General features: G+C 41.8%; 1 protein-coding gene across 2 annotated transcripts in view; it reads right to left on the bottom strand.

Annotated features, from left to right (window-relative positions):
* MAP3K20 (mitogen-activated protein kinase kinase kinase 20) overlaps window positions 1-23,855 on the bottom strand; it is a 1,351,048-nt gene that overhangs the window by 1,064,708 nt on the left and 262,485 nt on the right. For both annotated transcript variants that reach the window (XM_044075552.1, XM_044075553.1), the window contains exon 2: window positions 23,201-23,288. In XM_044075552.1, coding sequence (XP_043931487.1) covers window positions 23,201-23,288 — 88 coding nt within the window. The remainder of the gene's footprint in view (window positions 1-23,200; window positions 23,289-23,855) is intronic.

Here is a 23,855-nt window from a genome sequence, read left to right as displayed (position 1 = left end):
CAACTTTATGAAAAACTGACCAGAAATATGAGGCAAAAATCTGGACATTCTGCGAAATTCTGTACAGCTGAGAGGTAGGAGTCCCCCCTTGACAGTAACATAATCTAACATTATATAAAAAAATCCATACCAACTTTCTGAAAAGTTTTAGTGGGCCATTTTTATCAGCACAACTAGATACATGAAGCTCTATCCTAATAATTTTACATACAAGATCTGAGAAATTACATGCACTCATCTTAAACCTCATATGCAGGTTATGTTCCACATAAAACACCGAAAATGTCTAGGCCACACCCAATCAACTCTTATAACTTATTTGGTGAGTGAAACAGACCAGTATCAAACGTTTCCATGCTGTTAAAAGTGCAATCAGTGAACTGAGTACAATTTTGAAGACAATAGTTCATTTTAGAAAATGGGCAAACAGTACATTAATTCCAGACTGCAGAAAGTACAGTTGTGTACCTACCATAAATGTAGATGTTCGAGTGTATTCACTGTTGCAGTCATTACTCTTGGGTTATCCTGCTGGCAGGCTACCCGCAGTCAGCCTGAATTCAAAAGTCCTGGGCCGGCGTTGGTTGCTGTCACCTCTTTCCTGATGTCAGTGCACCAGGGGTATAAAAAGATGCAGCCGACGCCATTTTCTTCAGTTTTTCTTGCCCCAGATGTCAGGTGCCCCCAAAAGGGTAGGCTAAATATATTATGCCAATAAACATGCATGCACTAAAGTAACATTTCCTTCATCTACAAGCAAATACACCACATAGGTTGTATAGAATAGAGAAGTACAGATAAAACCCAGCAAATGAAAGGGGGACGGTGGGAGGGTAACCTGGACTGCAACAGTGAATACACTCGAACATCTACATTTATGGTAGGTACACAACTGTACTATGTTCATCGTGTTTCACTGTTGCAGTCATTACTCTTGGGTTGAATCCCAAAGCTGAGGATGGGTGGATGGGCTAAATAGGATTAGGAGAGGCTATGAGGCCCTGCAGAACTGCAGTGGCAAAGCCTGCTCTGGATTCAGAGTAAATAGGTAAGTGGTAGTGCTTTGTAAAGGTGTGCACTGAACTCCAAGTTGCAGCCTTTAAGATGTCTTTGGCTGGTACTCCTCTGAGGAAGGCTGCTGAAGTGGCTGCTGCTCTGGTAGAATGTGGCCTAATGCCCTTAGGCACTGATTTGCCATGCTGGGAGTAGCAGAAATGAATGCAATGACCTATCCATTTAGAAATAGTCTGTTTTGAGATAGCCTTTCCTTGTGTTCCTGCAGCATATGCCACTAAAAGTTGCTCAGTCTTTCTGAAAGCTTTAGTTCTGTCCAAGTAGAAGCGTAGCTGTCTGTGTATGTCCAAAGAATGCAGAATTTTCTCACCCTTGTTCTCTGGGTTTGGATAAAAGGTAGGCAAGTGAATGGTTTGGTTGAGGGCCACACTGGACACCACCTTAGGCATAAAAGTAGGGTTTGTCATCAGAGAAACCCTGCCTGGATGAAAAATGATAAAAAGGTTCCACAGCCATGAGTGCCTGTAACTCCGAGACTCGTCTTACAGAGGTTATTGCTAGGAGCAGAGCTGTTTTCCAGGATAAGAATTTTATATCAGCTGTTGAGGCTGGCTCAAAAGGAGGCAGTGTGAGTTTTTCCAAGACATAATTGAGGTCCCATGCAGGTATTGATGCTCTCCTTGGAGGCCTGATGTTTTTGGCCCCTCTGATGTACTGCCTTATTAAAGGATGAAAAAAAATAGGTGGTTCCGTATTGTAATGGGCTGAAATGGCAGAGGCATGAATCTTAATTGATGAAAAGGAAAGGCCTTTGTCCAGCATCTCAGTTAAGTATTGTAAAATCTGAGGAATATTTGGTACCTGCGTGTCAATGCCTTGTTCCTGGTTCCAAGCACAGAATCTCTTCCATTTTTCTGCATAAGATTTTCTGGTACTGAGCCTCCTGGCCTCCAAGATAAAATCCATAACAGCTTTTGAAAGAGAAGTTTTCTGAATGGCTACATTATCCGCCATGCTGCCAGATTTAGGGTCCTGAGTTGGCTGTGCAGGATCTGATTGTTTTGTTGGGTCAGTAAGTGAGAAGTTTGAGGCAATGTCCATGCTGGACCATGAGACAAGTTCTTTAGGACTGGGTACCAGTGCTGGCGTGGCCAGTCTGGGGCAATCAGTATAATTTTTGGCTTCTCTTGTCTGACCTTTGGGAGTACCTTGGGAAGGAGAGGCAGTGGAGGAAAGGCATATAATGTTAGGTTTTTCCAGCTGAAGGATACGGCGTCCACTTTCCATGCTTGTTTGTGATAAATCCTTGTGCAAAATCTCTGTAATTGGTAGTTGTGAGGGGAGGCAAATAGATCTAGGTCTGGGCATCCCCATTTCCTTGTTATCATGCTGTAGACTTGAGGATCCAGTTTCCACTCATGAGGATCCATGAGGTTTCTGCTTAGTTTCTCTGCCAGAGTATTTATTTTTCCTGGCAGGAATTGTGCTTGCAGGTGAACTTGGTAAGTCAATGCTGTGTCCCACAAAGTCATTGCTTGTCTGCAGAGGGGGTAGGAATGTGTGCCTCCCTGCTTCTTTATGTACCACATGACTGTAGTATTGTCCCTCTTATCAGTAGTTGTCCTGGATGAAGCAGATCCTTGAAAGCTGGCAGGGCATTCTGAACAGCTAGCATCTCTTTTTGATTGATATGAAGATGCATCTGGTTTGTGGGCCATGTGCCCTGAATACATTTTCCTGTCATGTGGGCCCCCCAGGCATAATCTGATGCATCCGTTGTGAGTGTCTGCTTGGCTGTGGGTAGAGTGAATGGCAGACCCTTGTTGTGGTGACAGGCCTGTGCCCACCATCGAAACTCCTGTTGCAGGCAGGGAATAAGGGTAACTAATGTTTCCAGGCTGTGGCAATGTTGAGTCCAAACACTTTTTAGATACCATTGTAGTTTCCTCATATGCAGTCTGGCATATGGAATTAGCAGAATGCAGGATGCCATGAAGCCCAAGGCCTGCAGGATTTTCCTTGCAGATAACTGGGTCTTTGTTGCCAACTTTTTGAAGTATGAAGTCAGTTGCCTTTGTTTGTATGGCGTGAGATAAGCCATCTGGGCAGTTGTATTTAAGCTTGCACCCAGGAATATTATCTCTTGAGAGGGTACTAGTTTTGATTTATTTTCATTTACTGTGTACCCTAGGGAAATTAGTAATCTTTTTACAAATGCCAGATGCTTTAGTAGAATGTCCTTGTTCTCTGCCTGAATAAGGCAGTCGTCCAAGTAAGGATATATTTGAATTCCTCTTTGTCTGCAAAATGCAATTACTGGTGCCAGGCATTTTGTGAAGACCCTGGGTGCAGTGGATAAGCCAAAGGGCAGTGCAGAGAATTGGTAGTGCATTGAGCCAGCTATGAATCTGAGGTATCTTCTGCAAGATTGTCTAATTGGGACATACAGGTATGCTGCTTTTAGGTCCAAAGTTACGAGCCAAGCCTTCTTGCCCAGCATGGGCAATAGCTGCTGCTGAGTCAACATCTTGAATTTTGGAACATCCAGAAACGTGTTTAGTATAGAAAGGTCCAGTACTGGTCTCCAGGCTTTGTCCTTTCTGGGCACCAAGAAAAGTCTCGAGTAAAATCCTTGTCCCTGCTCTTGCTGTGGTACTTGTTGAATGGCTCTCATGTCCATGAGGGATGCAATTTGCTTTTGTGCCTCTGCCCATTGATTGTGTGGCAGGTCTGGCATACCTTTTGCCCTTGGCAGGGTGTGAAAGTGGAACCTGTAGCCCTGGGACACTATGCTCAAGACCCACTTGTCCTGGGTAATCATTTGCCAATTTGGTGAAAAAAGTGCTAGTTTTCCCCCTAAGGGGACTGCCTAAAGATAAGTGCTTGGATCTGGCAGAGGAAAGTCATTGGGACTGTTTCCTGTATGGTTGTGATTTGTCTTCTCCGCCTTTGGAGGTAGAAGCCCCCTGTTGTTTAGGGCTGTATGAGCCTTGGGGCTGAGATCTGCCTCTGGGACGTCTATATCTGCTTCTTTGTGGCCTGTCTGACACTGGAAAGGACCAATTCTTTGAATGCCAATTCCTGCTAAATCTGGGTGGCTGTACCTGTAGGAAATCCTTAACTGTCTGCATGGATTTTGCTTTATCCTCCATTTTCTTCAACACCTCATCTGCCTTAACACCAAACAAAGTATCATGCTGTAATGGAGCATCCGATAATTTTGCTTTAACATGATCAGGCAGATTCTGTTCCTTTAACCAAGCATGCCTTCTAATGACAAAACCTGTAACAGCAGCCCTGCAAGAGGCCTCCAGTGAATCAAAACCACATTGCAAAGTATGCTTTCCCACTTGTTCAGCTACATGCAATACATCCTGCATTTCCTTGTTCTCAGAACATTCAGAATTTGTCAATATTTTCTGTTTAAGCAGTGACATTAAGTATTGCTGATATTTAAGCATATGAAACTGACAATTTAAAGCCCTTACAGCCAAGGTAGCAGACATGTAAACTTTTTCCCCCATCTGTCCAGTACCCTAGAATCCCTATCAGAGGGGACATAGTTTTTTTTTCAGTGGAAGCCTTGACCCCTTTGGGATCCTGAGATATAGTTTCTGGGTCAGCAGCAGGGTTTTTCTATAGACATTTATGAGAGTCTGGGACCCTGTAGTATCTGTCTGGCTTAGCAGATGCAGGGGGTAAAGAGTCAGGAGACAGGCCGGACTCTGAAAATACATCATCTACAATGTCTAGAACAGGTGGAATAGCAAGAGGTCTGTGCTGAGGTAGTAGAAGAAAGTCTCTGAGCCTTTTCTTAGATTCTGAGTAATCTTGGCTCTCCAAGTGAAAATGCTCCCTCATGGTATGCAGGGTTTCCCCAAAAGAATAATCCTCAGGAGGAGAGGCTGAAGGAATGGATTCTTCAGCATCAGAGTCCTCGTAGGGAGGAAAAGAGTGTCCTTGTTCAGAAGAGGAATCAGAGGAAATTGAAACCTGATCAGAAGAATCATAATCTCTCTTTTTTGCCTAGGCCTCTTATCAGGAGGGGGATGGGAACCCCTGATCAAAGTAATTAGGTCTTCGGCCATTTTAAGCATCTGTTTTTTAGGCATGGAAGTCTGACTTGGAGAATGCTGTACTTGTTTCTTTGTCTTTATAACTGCTTTAGTCTTTGTCTTTGAAGCTGAAGTTGGCTTAACATATAACTGTGTAGGTCTGAAGACACCATCAGAAGCAGATGCCTGCTCAGCGGCTCCGGACCCATCTGAGGGAATGGTTTCCGAGTGTCCAATACCTTGAGTATCCAGAGGCCCAGTTGGCTCCACGTGGGAGTCAGAAGTGGCCTGTGGCTCTGAGATAGCGGGCGTCAGGGGCTGTGAAAGCACCTGAGAACCGGCGACTGGCTTAGCGGAGGACTCGTCGTCGGTTTTGGACCTCGGATGCCTATCCTTTTCCTTGTCCTTGCGTTTTTTGTAAACTCCGGTCATCGGCTGTTCCGACGGCATTATATAGTTAAATCTTCGGCCAAAGTAATGAAATGCAAAATCAAACAGATGCATAATAGTGCGCTGGTTAAATCTAGCACAAAACTGACAGCTAGCAACGTCGTGGTCAGGGCCTAGGCAAGGAATACATTAAGAATGAAAATCCTTATGAGGTATTTGCTTCCCACAAGAAATACAATTGTTAACTTTTTCTGACATCGGTCTGGAGCAAGAAAAAAAAGTTTCCCCACCGGGGTACTTAGCTTTAATGAAGACTTCGGTTCTGAAATTCGGATTTGAAAATCTCAGGAGTCGGCCGACCGGCACTTGCGAACTGCTTCTGCTTCGGGCACCGCGCAGCAAGAAAGACTGAAGAAAATGGAATCAGCTGCATCTTTTATACCCCTGGCGCACTGACGTCAGGGAAGAGGTGACAGCAACCAACGCCGGACCAGGACATTGGAATTCAGGCCGACTGCGGGTAACCTGCCAGCAGGATAACCCAAGAGTAATGACTGCAACAGTGAAACACGATGAACATCAAACATTCTCTAGCTGGTTGTTAATGTACAGATAATGCCTGCTTAAAAAAAAAAAAAAAAAAAAAGTCTGGTGCCACTAATTGGCAAAATCAGGGAGAGTAAAGAGGCATGCAAGGAAAGAGTTGCAATGAATTGCACTCTTGTTATTGTTTTTTGTTTTTATTGTTTTTTTTCCCATTAATTTGCTCAAAATTAAACACGTGATCTAATAACAAAATAAGCGTAACTGCTGTTGTTATGTGTGTTACTCTATGCTTCTGAATGTGTGTGTTTGTGTATGTGTTTGTGTGGGGGGGGGGTCTGTCTCATTTTGGTCATGAATAAATACTTACATGACAAATACTGGATGTAAAATAATTCCTCCAGCAAAAAATACATGTACTACAGCAAGTCTGAAACTTAAGGTGAAGGAACTATTTTACATAAAAAAAAGATAATAAAAGTATATAGTAATGCAAAAATACAAAACAATTTAGCAGACAGCCTATTCTCTAAGCACAGTAATGTTCTCCAGGGTGTTAGCTACTGAGGAAATAATGCTGCAAAAGAAAGATTGTTTTAGATGGAGATAATATTTTGGCGTGAATGTGATTAGAGTAGGTTTGAATTTTTAGTCAGGTTTCACCTGAACAGAAAGAAATTTGGGTGATTTCTTGTAGTCTGGACATTGTGGAGGCTTGCACATATTAAAGCTGAATCATCTGCATAGTGTACTGCTTGGTGTATGGCAGTGTGAAGCTTGTTTATACAAATATTAAAAAGAAGGGGTCCTAGTATAGAGCATTGAGGGACGCCTATGGTAACTGGAAGACAGGTAGAGAAGTCTTATTGCCATTTGACTTCCTGTTGCCTTCCAGACAGATAACCAAGGAACCATTTAAGGGAGGATTAACAGAGACCCATAGAAGAGAGGTCAACGAATAAATGTTGGTATGAAACAGCATCAAAAGTTTTGGATAAGGCTGGGAGCACGGCTGACACTAAGTTACCATTGTTCCTATGCCAGTTTATAGTGTTGGTGATGTGAAGAAGGGCGGTGGTTGTGTTGTGGTGGGGTCTGAAATCATGCTGTGTTTCCGAGGGCACATTATTTAAATTTAGGTCATGTAGAAGCTGTGCATGAATACAATTTTCAAGTATCTTTGATATGGAGAGAGGACTGCAATAGGCCTGTAGTTATTAAACTCTGTAGATGTGTCACCTCTGTGTAAAGATATAACAATGGATTTTTTCCATATGGAAGGAACTTATTTTTTGGGTGTACATCTACTTATCAATATAGAGACTGGAAAAGCAATTATATCTGCAGCCATTTTTAAGAAGTCTGAGGGGGGTTGGTCAGCAGCTAAGGGGGTTGGCTTTAGCTTATGAAGGAGCTTTTTAAAGGTGGAGGTAGGTACTAAGCTAAAGTCAAACAGCTGAAGACATTTAGCAGAGGCTGCTGGTACTGAAAGGGTAGTAGAAGTATTAATGCTTGTGAGGGACAATACAGTCTGCATAAAAAAAGAAGTTATGTACTCACCACAACGTTCCATGTTTGTATTCCATCTCGCCCTTCATTCTTACACATGGGTTCAGAGCCGATCCTCGGCTCTGACTCGGTCTTTTTACAAGCTCAAAATCTTCTAGTTGGCTCGTGGCTAGGTAGGTATCCCATGGTGCACCAGTACAATCCCCAGATCTTGTTTGCTGCTAACTTAAGAGACAAAAATAAAAGACCATGCAGAAAGAACCCAATAATAAAAGGCCCCCACTTAATAATAATAACAATTTTTCTGTCTCCAGATCCTTTCAGGATGGGGGTAGGAGGGTGGGTTTGTAAGAATGAAGGGTGAGCTGGACTACAAACAAGGAACGTTATGGTGAGTACATAACTTCTTTATGTTCTGTAGTCCTATCTCGCTTTCATTCTTACACATGGGACAACGTTCCTAGCACCTTATTCTTGGGTGGCTCAGGGAAAAATACTCCTGAGTACCGTGGAACCAAAGATGCTCTACCTCTGGAGGTCAAATCCAATTTGTAATGAGTAATAAAAGTGTGAGGGGTAGCCCAAGTTGCTGCTGCACAAATATTATCAAGTGGGACCTTGGCTTGAAAGGCTGCAGAAGAAGACTGAGATCTTGTAGAATGAGCCTTAATTTTGAAAGGTAAAGGCTTACCATCAGAAGAGTAAATATAAGCTATACAGCTAGAGATCCAATTAGGAGAGGGTCATTTTGGAAACTGGGAGACCTAATCTGGAGTCAGAGAAGGAAACAAATAATTGGTCTGACTTCCTGAATTCCTTAGTCCGGTGCAAATAAAAATGTAATTGTCTATGAACATCCAACTGATGAAACCTGTATTCTGCTGAGTTGGAATGATTAGGGTAGAACACTGGAATCTGTATGGACTGGTTCAAAGTGTTACAGGAACAGACCTTGGAGACAAAGGATGGGTTAGTACGAAGAGATACTCTGTCTTTGTGATTGCCACCAGAAACAAAGTCTTCCAAGACAGAAATTTCAAAGGAGACGAATGAGATGGCTCAAAGGGTGGAGACGTTTATTTGGATAGAACAAAATTCAAGTCCCATGAAGAAACCGGTTCCTGAAGGGGAGATCTTAAAGTGGCACCTTTAAGGAAGGTCTTGCACAGCCTATGTGACATTAAATTAGAATCTTGTAGACCTAGATGAAAATTAGAAATTGCTGCCAACTGAACTCTGATTGTGGCAGCCACATATCCCTGGTGGAAAAGTTCAGACAAGAATTGCAAAACCACCAGAATAGAAGCAATATAAGGGTCAACATTCCTTTCCACAGCCCAGATAGAGAACCTCCTCCATTTACTGGAATATAATTTCCTAGTGGAGGGTTTATGAGAAGATACAAAGATATGAATCAAGGAGGGTGAGAAATCGTGAAGCCTGACTAGGGATGGAACTGGAGCAGCCAAGCTGTCAAATTGAGGGTGTGTAGGCTGGAAGGAAGTGAGCCTGACATGTGCGTCAAGAGATCTGGCACTGAATCCACAGTCCATAGATTGTCTAATAGGTGAGGCCCGAGAAAGGGGAACCAAACTTGTTGAGGCCAGTAAGGAGTAATGAGGATCATTTTGCTTTCCAGCTGTTTCACTTTCTGAATCACCTTGAATATGAGAGGAAAGGGAGGTAAAGCATAAAGGAAACCCAAAGGCCAATCGTGAACAACTGGGTCTCTCCGTGACTCCCCCAGAGGCGGGATGAGGGAGAAATAGCTGCTACATTTGGCATTGATTGGGCTGGCAAAGAGATCGCAACAAGGCTGTCCCCATCTGCGGAAGATCTGCTCAGCGATTTCCTGCTTTAGAGACCACTCGTGAGGCATCAAAATTGCCCGGGTGAGTTTGTCAGCTATCACGTCGGTTGTCCCCGGGATGTGCGTCGCCACCAGAAAGTGCTGGGAAGATATCGCCCATTTCCAAACCTGAATGGCCTCTCGACTGAGTGGGTATGATCTGGTTCTGCCTTGTTTGTTCAGATACCATACTACCAACATGTTGTCTGACTGTATTGCAATCATCCCAAGAGGAAGAAGGTTGTGAAGTGCTTGCAACGCCAGGAGCACCGCCCTCATCTCTAGAACATTAATATGCAAGTGAGCCTCGTGATCTTGACTTGTGCCTTGGACAGTCCTGCCTAGATAATGCCCCCCCATCTGCGAGGCATCCTTGGTCACAGTGGCAACGGGTTGGCGAGGGACAAATGGAGTGCCCGTGGTTAACTGATTGGGTTGAATCCACCAATTGAGGGCCTTCCTGCAAGAATCTGTTAACAGAATGTGGTGAGTTAAGGGCAGTTGTTGGAAGAACCACTGGGATGACAGGAGCCACTGAAGAATCCGCATGTGTAGTCTGGCTAGCGGCACTAGTAGTATGGTAGAAGCCATGGTCCCTAGAAGCTTCAGAAAAGTCTTGGCCTTGACTTTTCGGAGAGGGAGAAGGCAGTGAATTTGAAGTACAAGATTCTGTGCCCGTTCTACAGGAAGGCGAACCAACATGGCTACTGAGTCTATTTCTGCATCTATAAAAGTCACAAATTGAGAGGGCAATAAGGCAGATTTTTCCCAATTGGGCATAAAGTTGAATAGTAGCATCCCTGGTCTGAAGAAGTAGATGCCTGGTGGGGGCAGTCAGGAACCAGTCTTCCAAATACAGAAACAACTGGAATCCTCGACTTCTCAGGTGAGCTGTCCCTACTGCCATACACTTGGGGAACACCCTGGGGGCTGCAGTGAGACCAAAGGGCAGAGCACGAAACTGGTAGTGACTGGCTCCCAGCCAGAAGCATGGAGGACTGCTCGATGCCCTGTGCATTTTTATGTGGTAGTAAGGTCTTGGAGGTCTAGTGAGCACATCCAAGTGTCTTTCCCTAGTAACGGGAGTACTGACTGCAGTGTCACAATCCAGAACTTGCCCTTCTTTACGGATCCATTAATTTTCTGAGGTCCAAGATGATCTTCCAGTCCCCTGTATGTTTTGGTACTAAAAATAATCTGCAGTAAGTTCCGAATCCTATTTGGTCTGTGGGGACGATTTGGATGGCTCTTTTTGCCAGCAACTTGTTGACTTCCACAGTTGCTTGATCCCTGTGATTGAATGGAACATCCGGGATCCTCTTGGGGACATGAGGTGGCACAAGAAAGGGTATGGAATAACCTCTGGTGATAATTCTTTGTACCCATTTGTCTCGAGTGATACTTATCCAGGCTTCTGGATACAAAGAACTGCGACCTCCGACCGGCTCCAGAGAAGCACAGTCGGGACCCACATCAGGAGCACTGGTAGGGCTGGCTCCAAAATGAATCATGGTATCCCTGGTTTTGCAGTCCGCCCCTGCCTCTAGGGCAACATCTACCATTTCCTCCTCCTCCTCTGCCTCTGAAGGAAGAGTCACCCTGTGTATCCTGGAAAAACCTCTGGGACTTCCTGAACCACATTTTACCACCTCTCTGACCCTTGGGATACAGTCTAGAGGGGAGGGTAAAATGTACTCCCACGGGACAGAGGGTTTTCTCTTCTTGTTCGCACTGGGTGAGTGTGTCCTTTACCTTGGGTCCAAACAATGAAGAACCATCAAAGGGGGCATTGGTAAAGGTAGACTTGAACGGTTCCACAAAATTACACAAGCATATCCAGGAATGCCTCCTTAGGGAAATTCCTGAACCCGCTACTCTGCTCGCTCCATCGACTGCATAAGAGATGAGTGTCATGGACGAGTTGACAATAGAATTCAAGGTGGACAACTGGGTATACACCTTCTCAGGAACTCCCTCAGTGGATGCACCTTGTAGAGTCTCTCCTAACTCCTTAAGGAGATCTCTCTGAAGCCTCGTAAAGTGTGTCAAGTAGTTCAGCGATCCAAGAGTAAATGCCGCTGATGAAAAAATATGCTTCCCGTATGTGTCCATCGTTTGAGAATCTTTATTCGGTGGATGGACAGAAGAAGTCGTCTTTGCTAGCTCCTTCTTAGCCGCCACCACCATGGCAGCTATGGGAACACCCTTTGACAAAAATTCCTTCTCCTTGGGAGCTGACAGAAATTTATTTGGTCTCCTGAGGACTGGCTCCACGGCATCAGGATTATCCCACACCTTCCAGCTAACGAGCTCTAACAGTTCGAAGGGTGGAGACACCCAAGAGGCTGAAGGTTGAGACCCGAAAGCCTTCAGGTACACCAACTCCTCATCAGAAGGGGTGACAGTGGGCCAGCCGCACCTCTGCTTAAGGATCTCCAAGATGTCTATTAGGGGCTTTCTCTTCCTTTTCCTCTGTAAACTGCTTACACCTAACAAATTCTCTTTATCTTACCCTATCTTACCTCTTGACAACAAATATACCTGCATCCCCTAGCCTTACTATACCTATATCCCTTTGCTGTACTTACCTTCATTCTGAGTACTTCACTGATAGTTTTTCTCCTGGACCTCTTCTCCTTTGGCTCTTCCCTGTTCTTACTACCTCCCTTTCATAGCCCTTCTTCACTTCACAATTACTTCTACCTCCTTACTTCTTTCTTAGATAATTTATTTCTTTCACCTATCTATACCCACTACACCCTTGGGTCATTGCTCTTATTACCTCCTCCTGAAATAATCTATTTCCTTTCTCCAGACTGATACTATCACCTCCCTTCCGTTTCTTTCTGCCTGCCTCCTACTCCCCCCCCTCTCCCATCCTATCCCACTTCCCCTTATAACCCATAAATATACCTGCCCAGGTTCGCGCCACCTCTCTTCCTTAGGTTTCCCTGGCTACTGTGTGTTCCTGCCTTTGGCGTTCTCTGTAAGTAGCGTGTTCTGCTTTCAATTGATGTTGCTTTTAATCTGTGTCTTACAGTTACTGTATGCCTTTGGTGTTCTCTGTAAGTAGCGTGTTCTGCTTTCAATTGATGTTGCTTTTAATCTGTGTCTTACAGTTACTGTATGTAGCTTTACCTGCATAAACTGTGTATAGATTCAATGTTTTTAGCGGCAGTACTGTATACTAGATGGGTTATGGTCGATCTCACGACTCGCATAGTGCGTAAACAGCTGACTCAGATCAGCGCTTAATGTGAATGCTCCCTCCGCTTTTGAGCCCAATTTCATGTTATACAAGCAAGTCGTCTACGAAAACGACGGATTCCCTTAACAGGGAATTAACAAATTATTCACTCCCTCTCAAGTGCCTTGATACTGCCTCTACCCAGACTCTGGATCAGTAGCCCATGGTCTCTACTAAGAGTTAAAAGGTTCATTATCTTGAACAGATATAATAGCGTGCGTAGTTTGTAGCGCGCTCTTATGTGTAGTTACCATACACGCACCTTACCTGCCCCTGTTAAATAAGCCTTCGGCCTTTTAGATATGTCTTTCTAGACTAAGTATTAAATGCTTTAACCAGAGTTTATAGCGTGCTCCCTAACAGCCATCCTCTTTGCACCATTACGGTAAGCAATTACGTTTAGAATATCTCTTTTTTGCATTATTACCCCCTTAAATAAGCTGTGCTAACAGCATTTTTTTCTTTTTCTCAATGCCTTAAGGCCGTAGCATCTTGATTTTCCTTTAGAATACCAGGTACTAGTAGCGTGCCTAATTTTACAGTGGCGTTCCACGCGCTATAGCAGAGCTTCGTAAGTAAGCGTAGTGCTTACTTCCTGAGGCGAGATCCACTTACTTCAAACCATGCATTCAGCCCTTTGAACTGAATTCTATGAATGGTGTTAGAACACGCTAGTTTTAAGCGTTGCAACACTCGCTTAGGTTAGTTTAAAAAGGTTGAAAGGGTTTAGATTTAACATCTTAAATTTACAAAGCGAGGTGGGAGAATATGCTAGTTTTTAGCGACTCAACACTCGCTTAGGTCATTTTAAAAAGGTTAAAAGGGTTTATTTTTAACATTTTGAATTTACAATGTGAAGTGTGACAGCACGCTAGTTTTAGCGACTCAACACTCGCTTAGGTTATTTTTAACCTCTTTGCATATTATTACGCTCTCCCCCTTGGGCTCTTTTCTTATTTTCCCTAGCACCCTTGCTGTTTTGTTGCTTAGTGAATAGTACATGTTCTCTGAAGTATAATTAACCTAGTGGTCTTTATATCCTTGGTGATTCCAGCTAGTATTTACAGATGGTTTTAAGTGTAACCCCCTTAACTTACTTGAACCTTACATGCACGTCCTTTAGCTTATGTTGAGGCTTTATTTAAACCAGCTTATTATAGTCTTATGTGATAATATAAGTAGTTTAATCGACCTCTACTGCATTCTTGACTGGATAACTAGTAATATAGTGTAATCTTGTTACCATGGCCTTGCTCTAGATGTGATATTTGTGTTTTCACGATACTCTCTAGTTTGCTCAAACATATGTTTTATCTGTTTTTAGTTCCTGCCATTTTACAGTGTATAAGATTTGTCTTTGCCTGCACTAACGTCTAAGAGAACTGTTGCTGGACTTTGCGTATTATACATGAAGATGTTATGTGTAATTTATTGTAGTGCTTTCTCAAACTTGTGTTTGCTCTATATCTAAACTATCTCCTTTCTATCTCCTTTTGCCAGCCATATAACCCCCTGACCACCTGCTGGTCTTGGATCCTGCATCTTATACAAAACTCCGGTCATCTCTCCCAAATTAAAGAATAAAGCTATCCCACTAAGAGGAGCCTTCACCTGGAAAAGACATAAGGAAGTATGTCCTAGAGCTCCTGCTGATTTTAAATACCTACTTGTATACTTCTTTCCCAGTGATATTGTAAAACCCAAAGGCAGCCTAGCCAGTAGCCTGCAACCAACCCCCTCCCTCCTCCTCTCAACCAACTGATCACATAATCCCTGTAATATCCCTAGCAGCTTGCCCCACGCTTGAACCCCCAGGCCCTGTAAACAGCATTGATAGAAGTACCTGCTGTGGCTACTAGGTGGCCCCCATCTATTAGGGGCTTTCTCTTCCTTTTCCTCTGTAAACTGCTTACACCTAACAAATTCTCTTTATCTTACCCTATCTTACCTCTTGACAACAAATATACCTGCATCCCCTAGCCTTACTATACCTATATCCCTTTGCTGTACTTACCTTCATTCTGAGTACTTCACTGATAGTTTTTCTCCTGGACCTCTTCTCCTTTGGCTCTTCCCGCTCCGTTCGCCCTGCGGGCTCACTCCGCTCCCCTCCCTACCCCCAATTCCCACCCACCCCCAGGGGTCCTACATTTATCTCAAATAGGGACACACCCCTAGTTACCTTCTCTCCAATCACAGTTATCACTATCACACTTACACACCCTCCCCTTTCTGAAACACTATACCTATCTCAATATATCACTACCTCCTGCCCCAAACTCTAATTACTATCATCTAACTCTACTCCATCACACAATATCCTACATTTCTACAAACCTCCACTTAACTCACAATGCCCATATTATCCATCCATGCTTTACTGAGACTACTTATCTCTATACTATTACTATCATCTCTTACAACTACTTACATCATAATGTCTTACGAATTCTCTAAGAATATTCCTCCTTCACTGCCCTCTAAAAGTACCTCTACACATGAAATACCTTTATCTGCATCCTACAAACTCTCACCCTCTCAATCCATATACCTTCTAGCCAAATATCACAGACTAGCACACTGCAAGTTTTTAAAAACTCTAACCAAAAAGACATTTCTTTCTCACTATAAACTTAAACCACAGATATATCTTACTCTTCTCCACTTATTACAAGATGGTGATATTCACCCCAATCCTGGCCCACATCATATTACAACCAACATAGAACAAAACCAAACTAAACCTTTATCTCTCTTAAACTCAAAACCTTCCAATTCCCTTTCCATTGCTCATCTTAATATACGTAGTATCTGTAATAAAATTAGTCAACTCCATGCCCTCCTCGAAACACAACAGTTTAACATTTTATGCCTATCAGAAACTTGGTTAAAACCTTCCATTAGAGACAATCAAATTACCCCACCTGGTTATAATATTATTAGACTTGATCGCACTACCAAGAAAGGAGGTGGGGTAGCCATTTTGTTCAAAGCAAAACTTAAACTTAATCCTCTTGATCTTACTCTTACCCAAAACACAAATGCTGAAGTAATTAGCACCAAAATACAAATCAATAACACTAAAGCAATAAACATTATTTGTGCATATCTCCCCCCTGGCAATAACATCAGAACCCTTGAAGACATACTCTACCAACTTTCATTCAAACTCCACAAGAAACACTAGTCCTAGGGACTTCAACATAGACTGGAATTCTTGTAACAACGCTAACCCTACTTCCCACATCAACCTCTATGGCTTCAAACAACTTATCAATAGCCCCACTAGAACTAATAAAGCAAACAATAAGGGTACCACCCTTGACTGGATTCTCACAAATACCCCCTTGCAAAACTACCAAACACATATCCTTCCAGATGACCTTAGTGACCACGCACTAACCTATATCATTAGATGCAAAACCAACCTAACCTTACCCACCACTTTCCAAACTCTTCATTCAAAAAAGAAACTTAACCCTGAGCAGTTTCAAGCTGAACTTTCACAATGTCAATGGACCCCACTAAAATATCTCCCACTCAACAAAGCAGTTGAACACTTCAATTCTACATTCTTAGCTATACTTAACCAGCACGCCCCAAGTCGCACCATTAGAACCAAAATTAAAACTGCTCCCTGGCTAACCACTAATACTAAGCTTAAAATAGCCCTAAGAAACAAATCTTGGCATAAATGGCGTACCACCAAAAGTCCAACTGACCACCAAAACTTTAGAGAACTTAGAAACAGTACTAAAAAAGCCATTCTATTAGATAAAAAGAACTACTACATTCAACTTCAAAAAACTACCAAAGATGAACCTAAAACATTCTGGTCATGTATTAATAATCTGCTGACCCCAGGCAAAATAATTACACCCAACCCTCAGGATTCTGACCCTGATAATCCCACACTAACAGCCAATACCTTTAATTCCTTCTTCACCAATTCTATACAAACTCTAGCCAACCAACTATCTCCAGATACTTCTCAACTGCGTCCAAACACATTAATAAACACTATCCCTCCCCTACACCTACAACCTATATCTACCTCCTATATACAAACTCTTCTCCATAAACTAAAACCTACCACCCCTTCCGCAGACAAGCTTCCAGCTGAATTCCTTCAACTAGCAGCAAAAGCCATTGCTTACCCTGTCTCTATCCTAATAAACAGATCAATAAAAGAAGGTATTTTTCCAACAGTCTGGAAGATATCACATATTATCCCCCTACATAAAGGAGGCAAATCTTATGATTTCTCCAACTATCGTCCCATAGCACTTCTATCCCCCTTAGCTAAAATCATGGAAAAATGTATACATAAACAACTACTCAATCATCTCCTCTATAATAGCCTCTTAGCTGACACTCAACATGGTTTCAGACCTGCTCACAGTACCACCACAGCTTTACTCTCCTTTACAAATACCATAAACTTCAACCTCAACAATAACAAACTTACATCTTCTCTTTTCTTAGACCTATCAAAAGCCTTTGATATGGTGAATCATACACTTCTTCTGCACACACTAAAATCTCTGGCCCTGGATCCCTCTTCCATAACCTGGTTTTCTTCCTATCTAGAAAACCGTCAGCAAGCTGTACTCTGGAAAAACTCATTATCTGCTCTCCTCCCTGTTTCTTTAGGAGTCCCTCAAGGATCTATCCTAGGCCCACTTCTATTTTCCATCTTTATTAACGACCTCCAATCATCTATCCCTAACACTACCTGCATACAATATGCAGATGACTCCACCATTATTTGCACTGCTTCTTCTCAAACCGAACTCCAGATTCAAACTCAATCAGCCTTCTCAACTGTTGAACAATGGTTCTCCAATCGCTGTCTACTCCTTAACCCAAAGAAAACTAAATTATTACTCTTTTCACCTACACGTAAATCGACTCTGTCAAACTTCTCTATCACAGCAACTGATAACACCATTATTTCTCCTGATTCTACAACTAAACTTCTCGGTGTTATTATCGATAATAATCTTAACTATGATTGTCAAATCAACAGTACAATAAAAGCAGTTAATAAAAAAATAGGATCCCTGTACAGGATAAAGCCCTTCCTAACACCGGAAGCTAGGACAACCCTAGCCCAAACACATCTTATCTCTACCCTTCTGTATGCTTCCCCTATTTACACTAATCTATCTAAAAGTAACCTTAAGAAACTTACTACATCCTATCACAATATTGCCAGATTTGCCACCTCATCCCAATTCAGAACCCACCACTGTCTAAACCTAAAACAACTACACTGTCTGGAACTCCCTAACAAGCTCATTTTTCAACAACTTTTAATAGCACACAAAATTCTATACCAACCTTCTAAAACACCAGCTCTTAGCAACCTCTTGACTCCCTATATTAACCTGAAACAACTACGTTCCTCTGATAAACTACTTGTTAATATTACTAGAACTATTAATTCTGCAGGCAACTCCCTTTTTTCTAACTCAGTAGGTAAAATATGGAATAATCTTCCATCTGACATCTCTTCTTTGCCCACTCTTCCACTCTTCAAGAAACAACTATTAAGACATCTTAATAATTTCTGGCTTTGCTCTTGTACCAACCCAGATTAACCTGCTTGCACCTTACTCTATCATAAACCTTCCTTAGCCACTTGGACCCCCCCATCTACCTCAACTCTTCACTTGACAAAATATCCCTTTTCTTTGTAAATATTACTTGATTCACTCTAATATTTCCTACCTTCCTTTCTGTATTGTTAGTAGTTATCCTTTCTCTAAATCTCCTTCTAATATTAGCTTTTTTAGGTAAGTTAAGATCTATCATATAGGTGTTTACATATTTTTTATCCATTGTACAACACATTTGTACTATACATTATTTGTATTTGTAAAATTGTTTTTTTTACCTCTGGAGCTCTTCTCCTCAGGCCTCACATTCTAAGTTAGCTTTTTAGTTCACTAAGATCTATAATAAATGTGACTACATTTTATTTTTCCCATTGCATAACACTTTTGTACTATGAATTAATTGTATTTTTAAAATTGTTTTTACCTCTGGAGCTTTTCTCCCCGGGCCTCCACTGAAAATGGACATTAATCCAGCTGGACTAGCCCGGTCAACAAATGTAAAATAAAATAAATAAAATAAATGTCTACAAAGGAGACATCATCAGAGGATGACTTGACACTGACCTCGAGGAGTCAGAAGGGTCTCCCAAGAGGTAAGAGACTCATCCTGGGGAGTCTACATGCTTCCTCTTGCATGTCCTCGTCCGTGGGGGCTCCTCAGAAGGATATTCTGGGGAGGCCCCGGAAGAATGCAGACCACCAGCTAGGGGCTCCTGAGGCTGCAGGTCTCTGCTGTCCAGAGAGGGAGTAGGTGCTGAGTCAGAAGTAGGTGCCAGAGGGGGAAGAGTGTCAGTACCACTGGTAGGAGCTGATGATCGGGACAGCACACTCATCATCATCTTGAATGCCGACCTCCCTGGCTCCAAAGACACCGAGGATGTCACTGGTTACAGAGCCATCCTTTCCGAGATAGATGTAGGGTACGAGTTCACCCTAGCCAACGCACTGAGAGGAAGGCTTGGAACCGAAGAAGTGTTAGACTTAGCCACGGCTAAAAAGAAGCACATCCGAATTCGTCAACGCGGCAAACGAGATCTGTGGACTGTACTTGTGCACCATGGGATACCTACCTTGCCACGAGTCAAAAAGAAGACTATAAACTTGTAAAAAGGCCAAGTCGGAGCTGAGGATCGGCTCCGAACCCATGTGTAAGAATGAAGGCGAGAAAGGACTACAGAACATTAGTTGTTAAACCATGTGGGAATTGAAACAGTATTACTGTTGGATGTAGGGGTGGGGGTGGTTAATTTGGCCTGGATGTAAAAGTTTTTTAATGGATGCCCAGAAGAGTTTGGGGTTCTTTTGATGTTTACTGTGCAGGATGTTATGTTTACTTGTCAAGTTTTATTTGGTATTTTGTCCTATTCTTAAGTTGCCTGAAAAGTTAAAATGTATTTTGCATTCTATTTTTGAGCCACTCTTTCCAGGCTTTGTCATGCTGTAGCTTTAATTTCTTAGTTTCTTTTGTTAGCCATGGTACAGGATTGGATATGACCCTTTTAGTATGCACTGGGGCAAGATTATTGAGAATTTTAGGACTATCTCGTTGAAGTGTGACACAGCAGAGGCTACGGTCATAGATTTTAGTATTTTCCAGTTATATTTGCTTAAGGATTTGATAACTGTGTTTAACAAAGTGTTTTGAATTATAAACTTAGTTGTAAGTTGTATGTTTATCTTGGTTGGATATTGTAACTTCTGAGAGTGTAAGTAAGTTGATGGTTACTTAAGCTGTCTGGAAGGCTACCAGTTGCCCAAATTTTGTTGGGCCTATTAGTAAGAAACCAGTTGAAGACTGGTTGCCTACCAGTACTTTTGTGGATTCTAGTAACTTATGTAATTAACTTCGTAAAGCCGTACAGGTTTATGGAATCAGATAGGGTGTTGCTATTAATAATCTGTCAGTCTATATACAGGTCTCCAAGTATTACTGTTTCATGTTGTATATGTTGGCATATCCAGTATAGCATACTTTCCACTTATAAGAAACTGGTTGCATAAGTGCGCACACCCTTAAACTAATACTTTGTTGAAGCAACTTTTGATTTAATTACAGCATTCAGTCTTCTTGGGTACACACCTGACATCAATTAAAGAGACTCTGATTAACCCCAAATAAAATTCAGCAGTCCTAGTAAGATTTTCCTGACATTTACTCAGTTGTCTGCTACAGAAAAAGCCATGGTTCACAGACAGCTTACAAAGCATCAAAGGGATCTCATTGTTGAAAAGTATCAGTCAGGAGAAGGGTACAAAAATAATATCCACAGCATTGGATATATCATTGAACACAGTGAAGACAGTCATCAAAAAGTGGAGAAAACATGGGACAACAGTGACGTTGCAAAGAACTGGATGTCCCTCCAAAATTGGTGAAAAGACAAGATGAAAACTGGTCAGGGAGGCTGCCAACAGACGTACAGCAACACTGAATGAACTGCAAGAATTTCTGGAATGTACTGGTTGTGTATTGCATGTGAAAACAATCTCCCATATTCTCCATATGTTTGGACTATGGGGTAGGGTTGCAGGACGGAAGCCTTTTCTTACACAGAAGAACATCCAGGCCTGGCTAAAATTTGCAGAACAATACATCAAGTCTCCCAAAATGATGTGGGAAAATGTGTTATGGTCTGATGAGACCAAGGCTGAACTGGCCGCAATTCCAAAAGATACATTTGGCGCAAAAAAAACAGTTCACATCACCAAAAGAACACCATCCCCACGGTGAAGCATGGTGGTGGCAGTATCATGCTTTGGAGTTGCTTTTCTTCAGCTGGAACTGGGGCTTTAGTCAAGGTGGAGGGAATTCTGAACAGTTCCAAATACTGGTCACTTTTAGCCCAAACCCTTCAGGCATCTGCTAGAAAGCTGAAGTTGAAGAGAAATTTCACCTTTCAACATGACAATGGCCCCCCCAAGCATACATCCAAATCAACAAAAGAATGGCTTCACCAGAAGAAAATTTTGGAATGGCCCAGCCAGAGCACAGACCTAAATCCCATAAAAAAATCTGTGGGGTGACCTGAAGAGGGCTGTGTACAAGAGATGCCCTCGTAATCTGACAGATTTGGAGTGCTTTTGCAAGGAAGAATGGGGAAATATTGCCAAGTCAAGATGTGCCATGCTGATAGACTCCTACCCAAGAAGACTGAATGCTGTTGTTGTTATCTTTCGGCTTTTTCCCGGTTAGGGGTCGCCACAGCAGAACTCCAGTCCGCTAATGATTGGCAGTAGATTTTCACGAATGCCGAGGTGCCAGCTCGATGTTCAACCTTTAACGAAGGCACGCCCATTTACGCATGTCTTTCGAACAATCACCCAACCACGGGGAGGACATGCAGACTCCACACAGAAGTCACTCCCCGCACTCCAGCCGAGAATCGAACGGGAGAACCTCTTGCTGTGAGGCAACAACGCTACCACTGCACCACTGCGGAAAAGTGTAAGAAGACTGAATGCTGTAATTAAATCAAAAGGTGCTTCAACAAATTAGTAGTTTAAGGGTGTGCACACTTATGCAACCAGCTTATTGTATGTTTATTTTTTATATTTTTTCCTCTAACAAGATTTGTTTGTTTTTCAATTTAATTGTACATGTTATAGATCACATTAATGGTGGGAAAAGTTTTGAAATGATTTATTGCGGTCTCATTTTTTATATCACAAAAACCTGTCATTTTAACAGGGGTACGTACACTTTTTATATCCACTGTACATCACAAGTTTAGCTATTTATTAATTACAGAGATACTACATTCTACAGTTACATTTATGAGCATTTCTCCAAGGTTGTAGGTAACACAAGAGCCCACCTTTGCATTTCTTGCACATATGTAGCCTTCCTGATATCTGGACATAGCATGGCTTGATACACTTTTCATGCTGTCTCATCAAGTTATATCAGTATTCTGTTATGACAATAATTTGATTTGATTAATTGAATTCTAACACATGAAATTATTCCCCCAACCACATAACGACACCACACCAAAGTTTATGCTAAATGATCCATGCCTCTCAACTGCACAGATTTTTTGCAGAATGTCCAGATTTTTGCCTCGTATTTTTGGTCCATTTTTCATAAAATTGTAGTTTTCTGGCAAATTAGTGGCAAATCATTAAAGACTTGAAATTAGAAAATAATGACAGGCATTTGAGGTTTAGATTTCATACCCATCAGAAAATCCATGCCAATGCAAAACATGTTATTCTATCAACTTTCTAGGTCTGTAAGAGCAATATTTATAAATTGCTCCTATTTTTGGCCTTTGTCCCACTTTTATCGATGGCTTTGTCAAGATTTCTTGCTCTAAGATGTTGAGAGGTATAGTTACATCTACTAGCCAGTCAGCTTTTTCTGTAAGAGCTTTTAAATTTTGTGGTTTGTGGTTGTATGCATGCCAGTGATGAAAACATTACTGTGCCAATAGTTTTGTTTATGAACACATTGTAAGAATTGCTGTATGAAAACGGCAGTAGTTGCTCAGTGCATAAAAAGTGTGCTAATAATGACAGAAACAGCACTAGTCACACGGTTGCCACAATTACACATGCTCAACGACCATGCAGCAAAAATAAATTAATAAACAAACAAATGGCTGAGCAAGACTTTGGAAATCAATCCCATACACTTAGCACAGGATTTCAATTCATTATAAAGTCTTACTTCTGAGAACATGCAGTGGGAATTTGCAAATTTTATTGATATATATTCACGCAAAAATAAATAAATAAATTGAACCACAAGTGATTCGAGTGCAAATGCTCAGTCACCAACTATATACCTGGTTATTGTGTGCGCGCGCGAGTGTGGTATTACAGTTTTTTTTTCTTTTCTATAAATGTGCAACATTTTAAGTAACATATTACACACATACAGTTCAGCATCTACTATTTTGAATTATTAATAAATAAATAACCAAATACAATTATAATGGCAAAAGAAAATGATAAACACATATAAGCCTACCTGTTACTATGCAGTAATTGGGAGGTTCCAGTACAGCTCCATAGAACTGAATAATGTTTCTGTGACTGAGAACGCTAAGGATTTCAGCCTGTGTGGAGAAAATAAAAACAAGACAATATGAAAGACAACTGCATGCACAAGCATTTTATACACGGCTTAAGAACAATTTGCTATATTACTGTAACACCATCTCTAAACCAATCATAATGTTTTTTTTTTCCACAGCTAAATAAATCCCAGTTCTAATTTTAAGCCTAGCACTCTATATATGCAGGGCATGAACTGCAATGATGACAAGCTATTCAAGCATCCTTCTCAATTATGGCACTATGCTGTGAGGATAAACACTTGGCCTTTAGGTTTTCACTTCTTAACCAATGAATGAGTAACAAAGGTAATTCGAAAACAACATTATAAAGGTGAAGGCAGCAGGGCTGGAAGGTTCTAAAAACCTATACATCTCTTTCTTCACGTTACATCCCCCTCACTATTCACAAATTAGTCTGCAAATCCTTTTATCAGGTAATGGAACTTGTACAGATACAAAGACAATGGAAATTGCACAGCTGTTACAAACAATTTAAGTTCTCATTTCCATGAGATAAGACCTGCTCAGTAGAGCTAAGGAGTGTAAGGGACTGTCATATGTTTAAAT

This window comes from Protopterus annectens, chromosome 6.part1 (genome assembly GCF_019279795.1).
Source record: "Protopterus annectens isolate FY-2018-M chromosome 6.part1, PAN1.0, whole genome shotgun sequence".
In the NCBI taxonomy this organism is placed as follows: domain Eukaryota; kingdom Metazoa; phylum Chordata; order Ceratodontiformes; family Protopteridae; genus Protopterus; species Protopterus annectens.
This window is presented reverse-complemented; position numbering and strand designations above follow the sequence as displayed.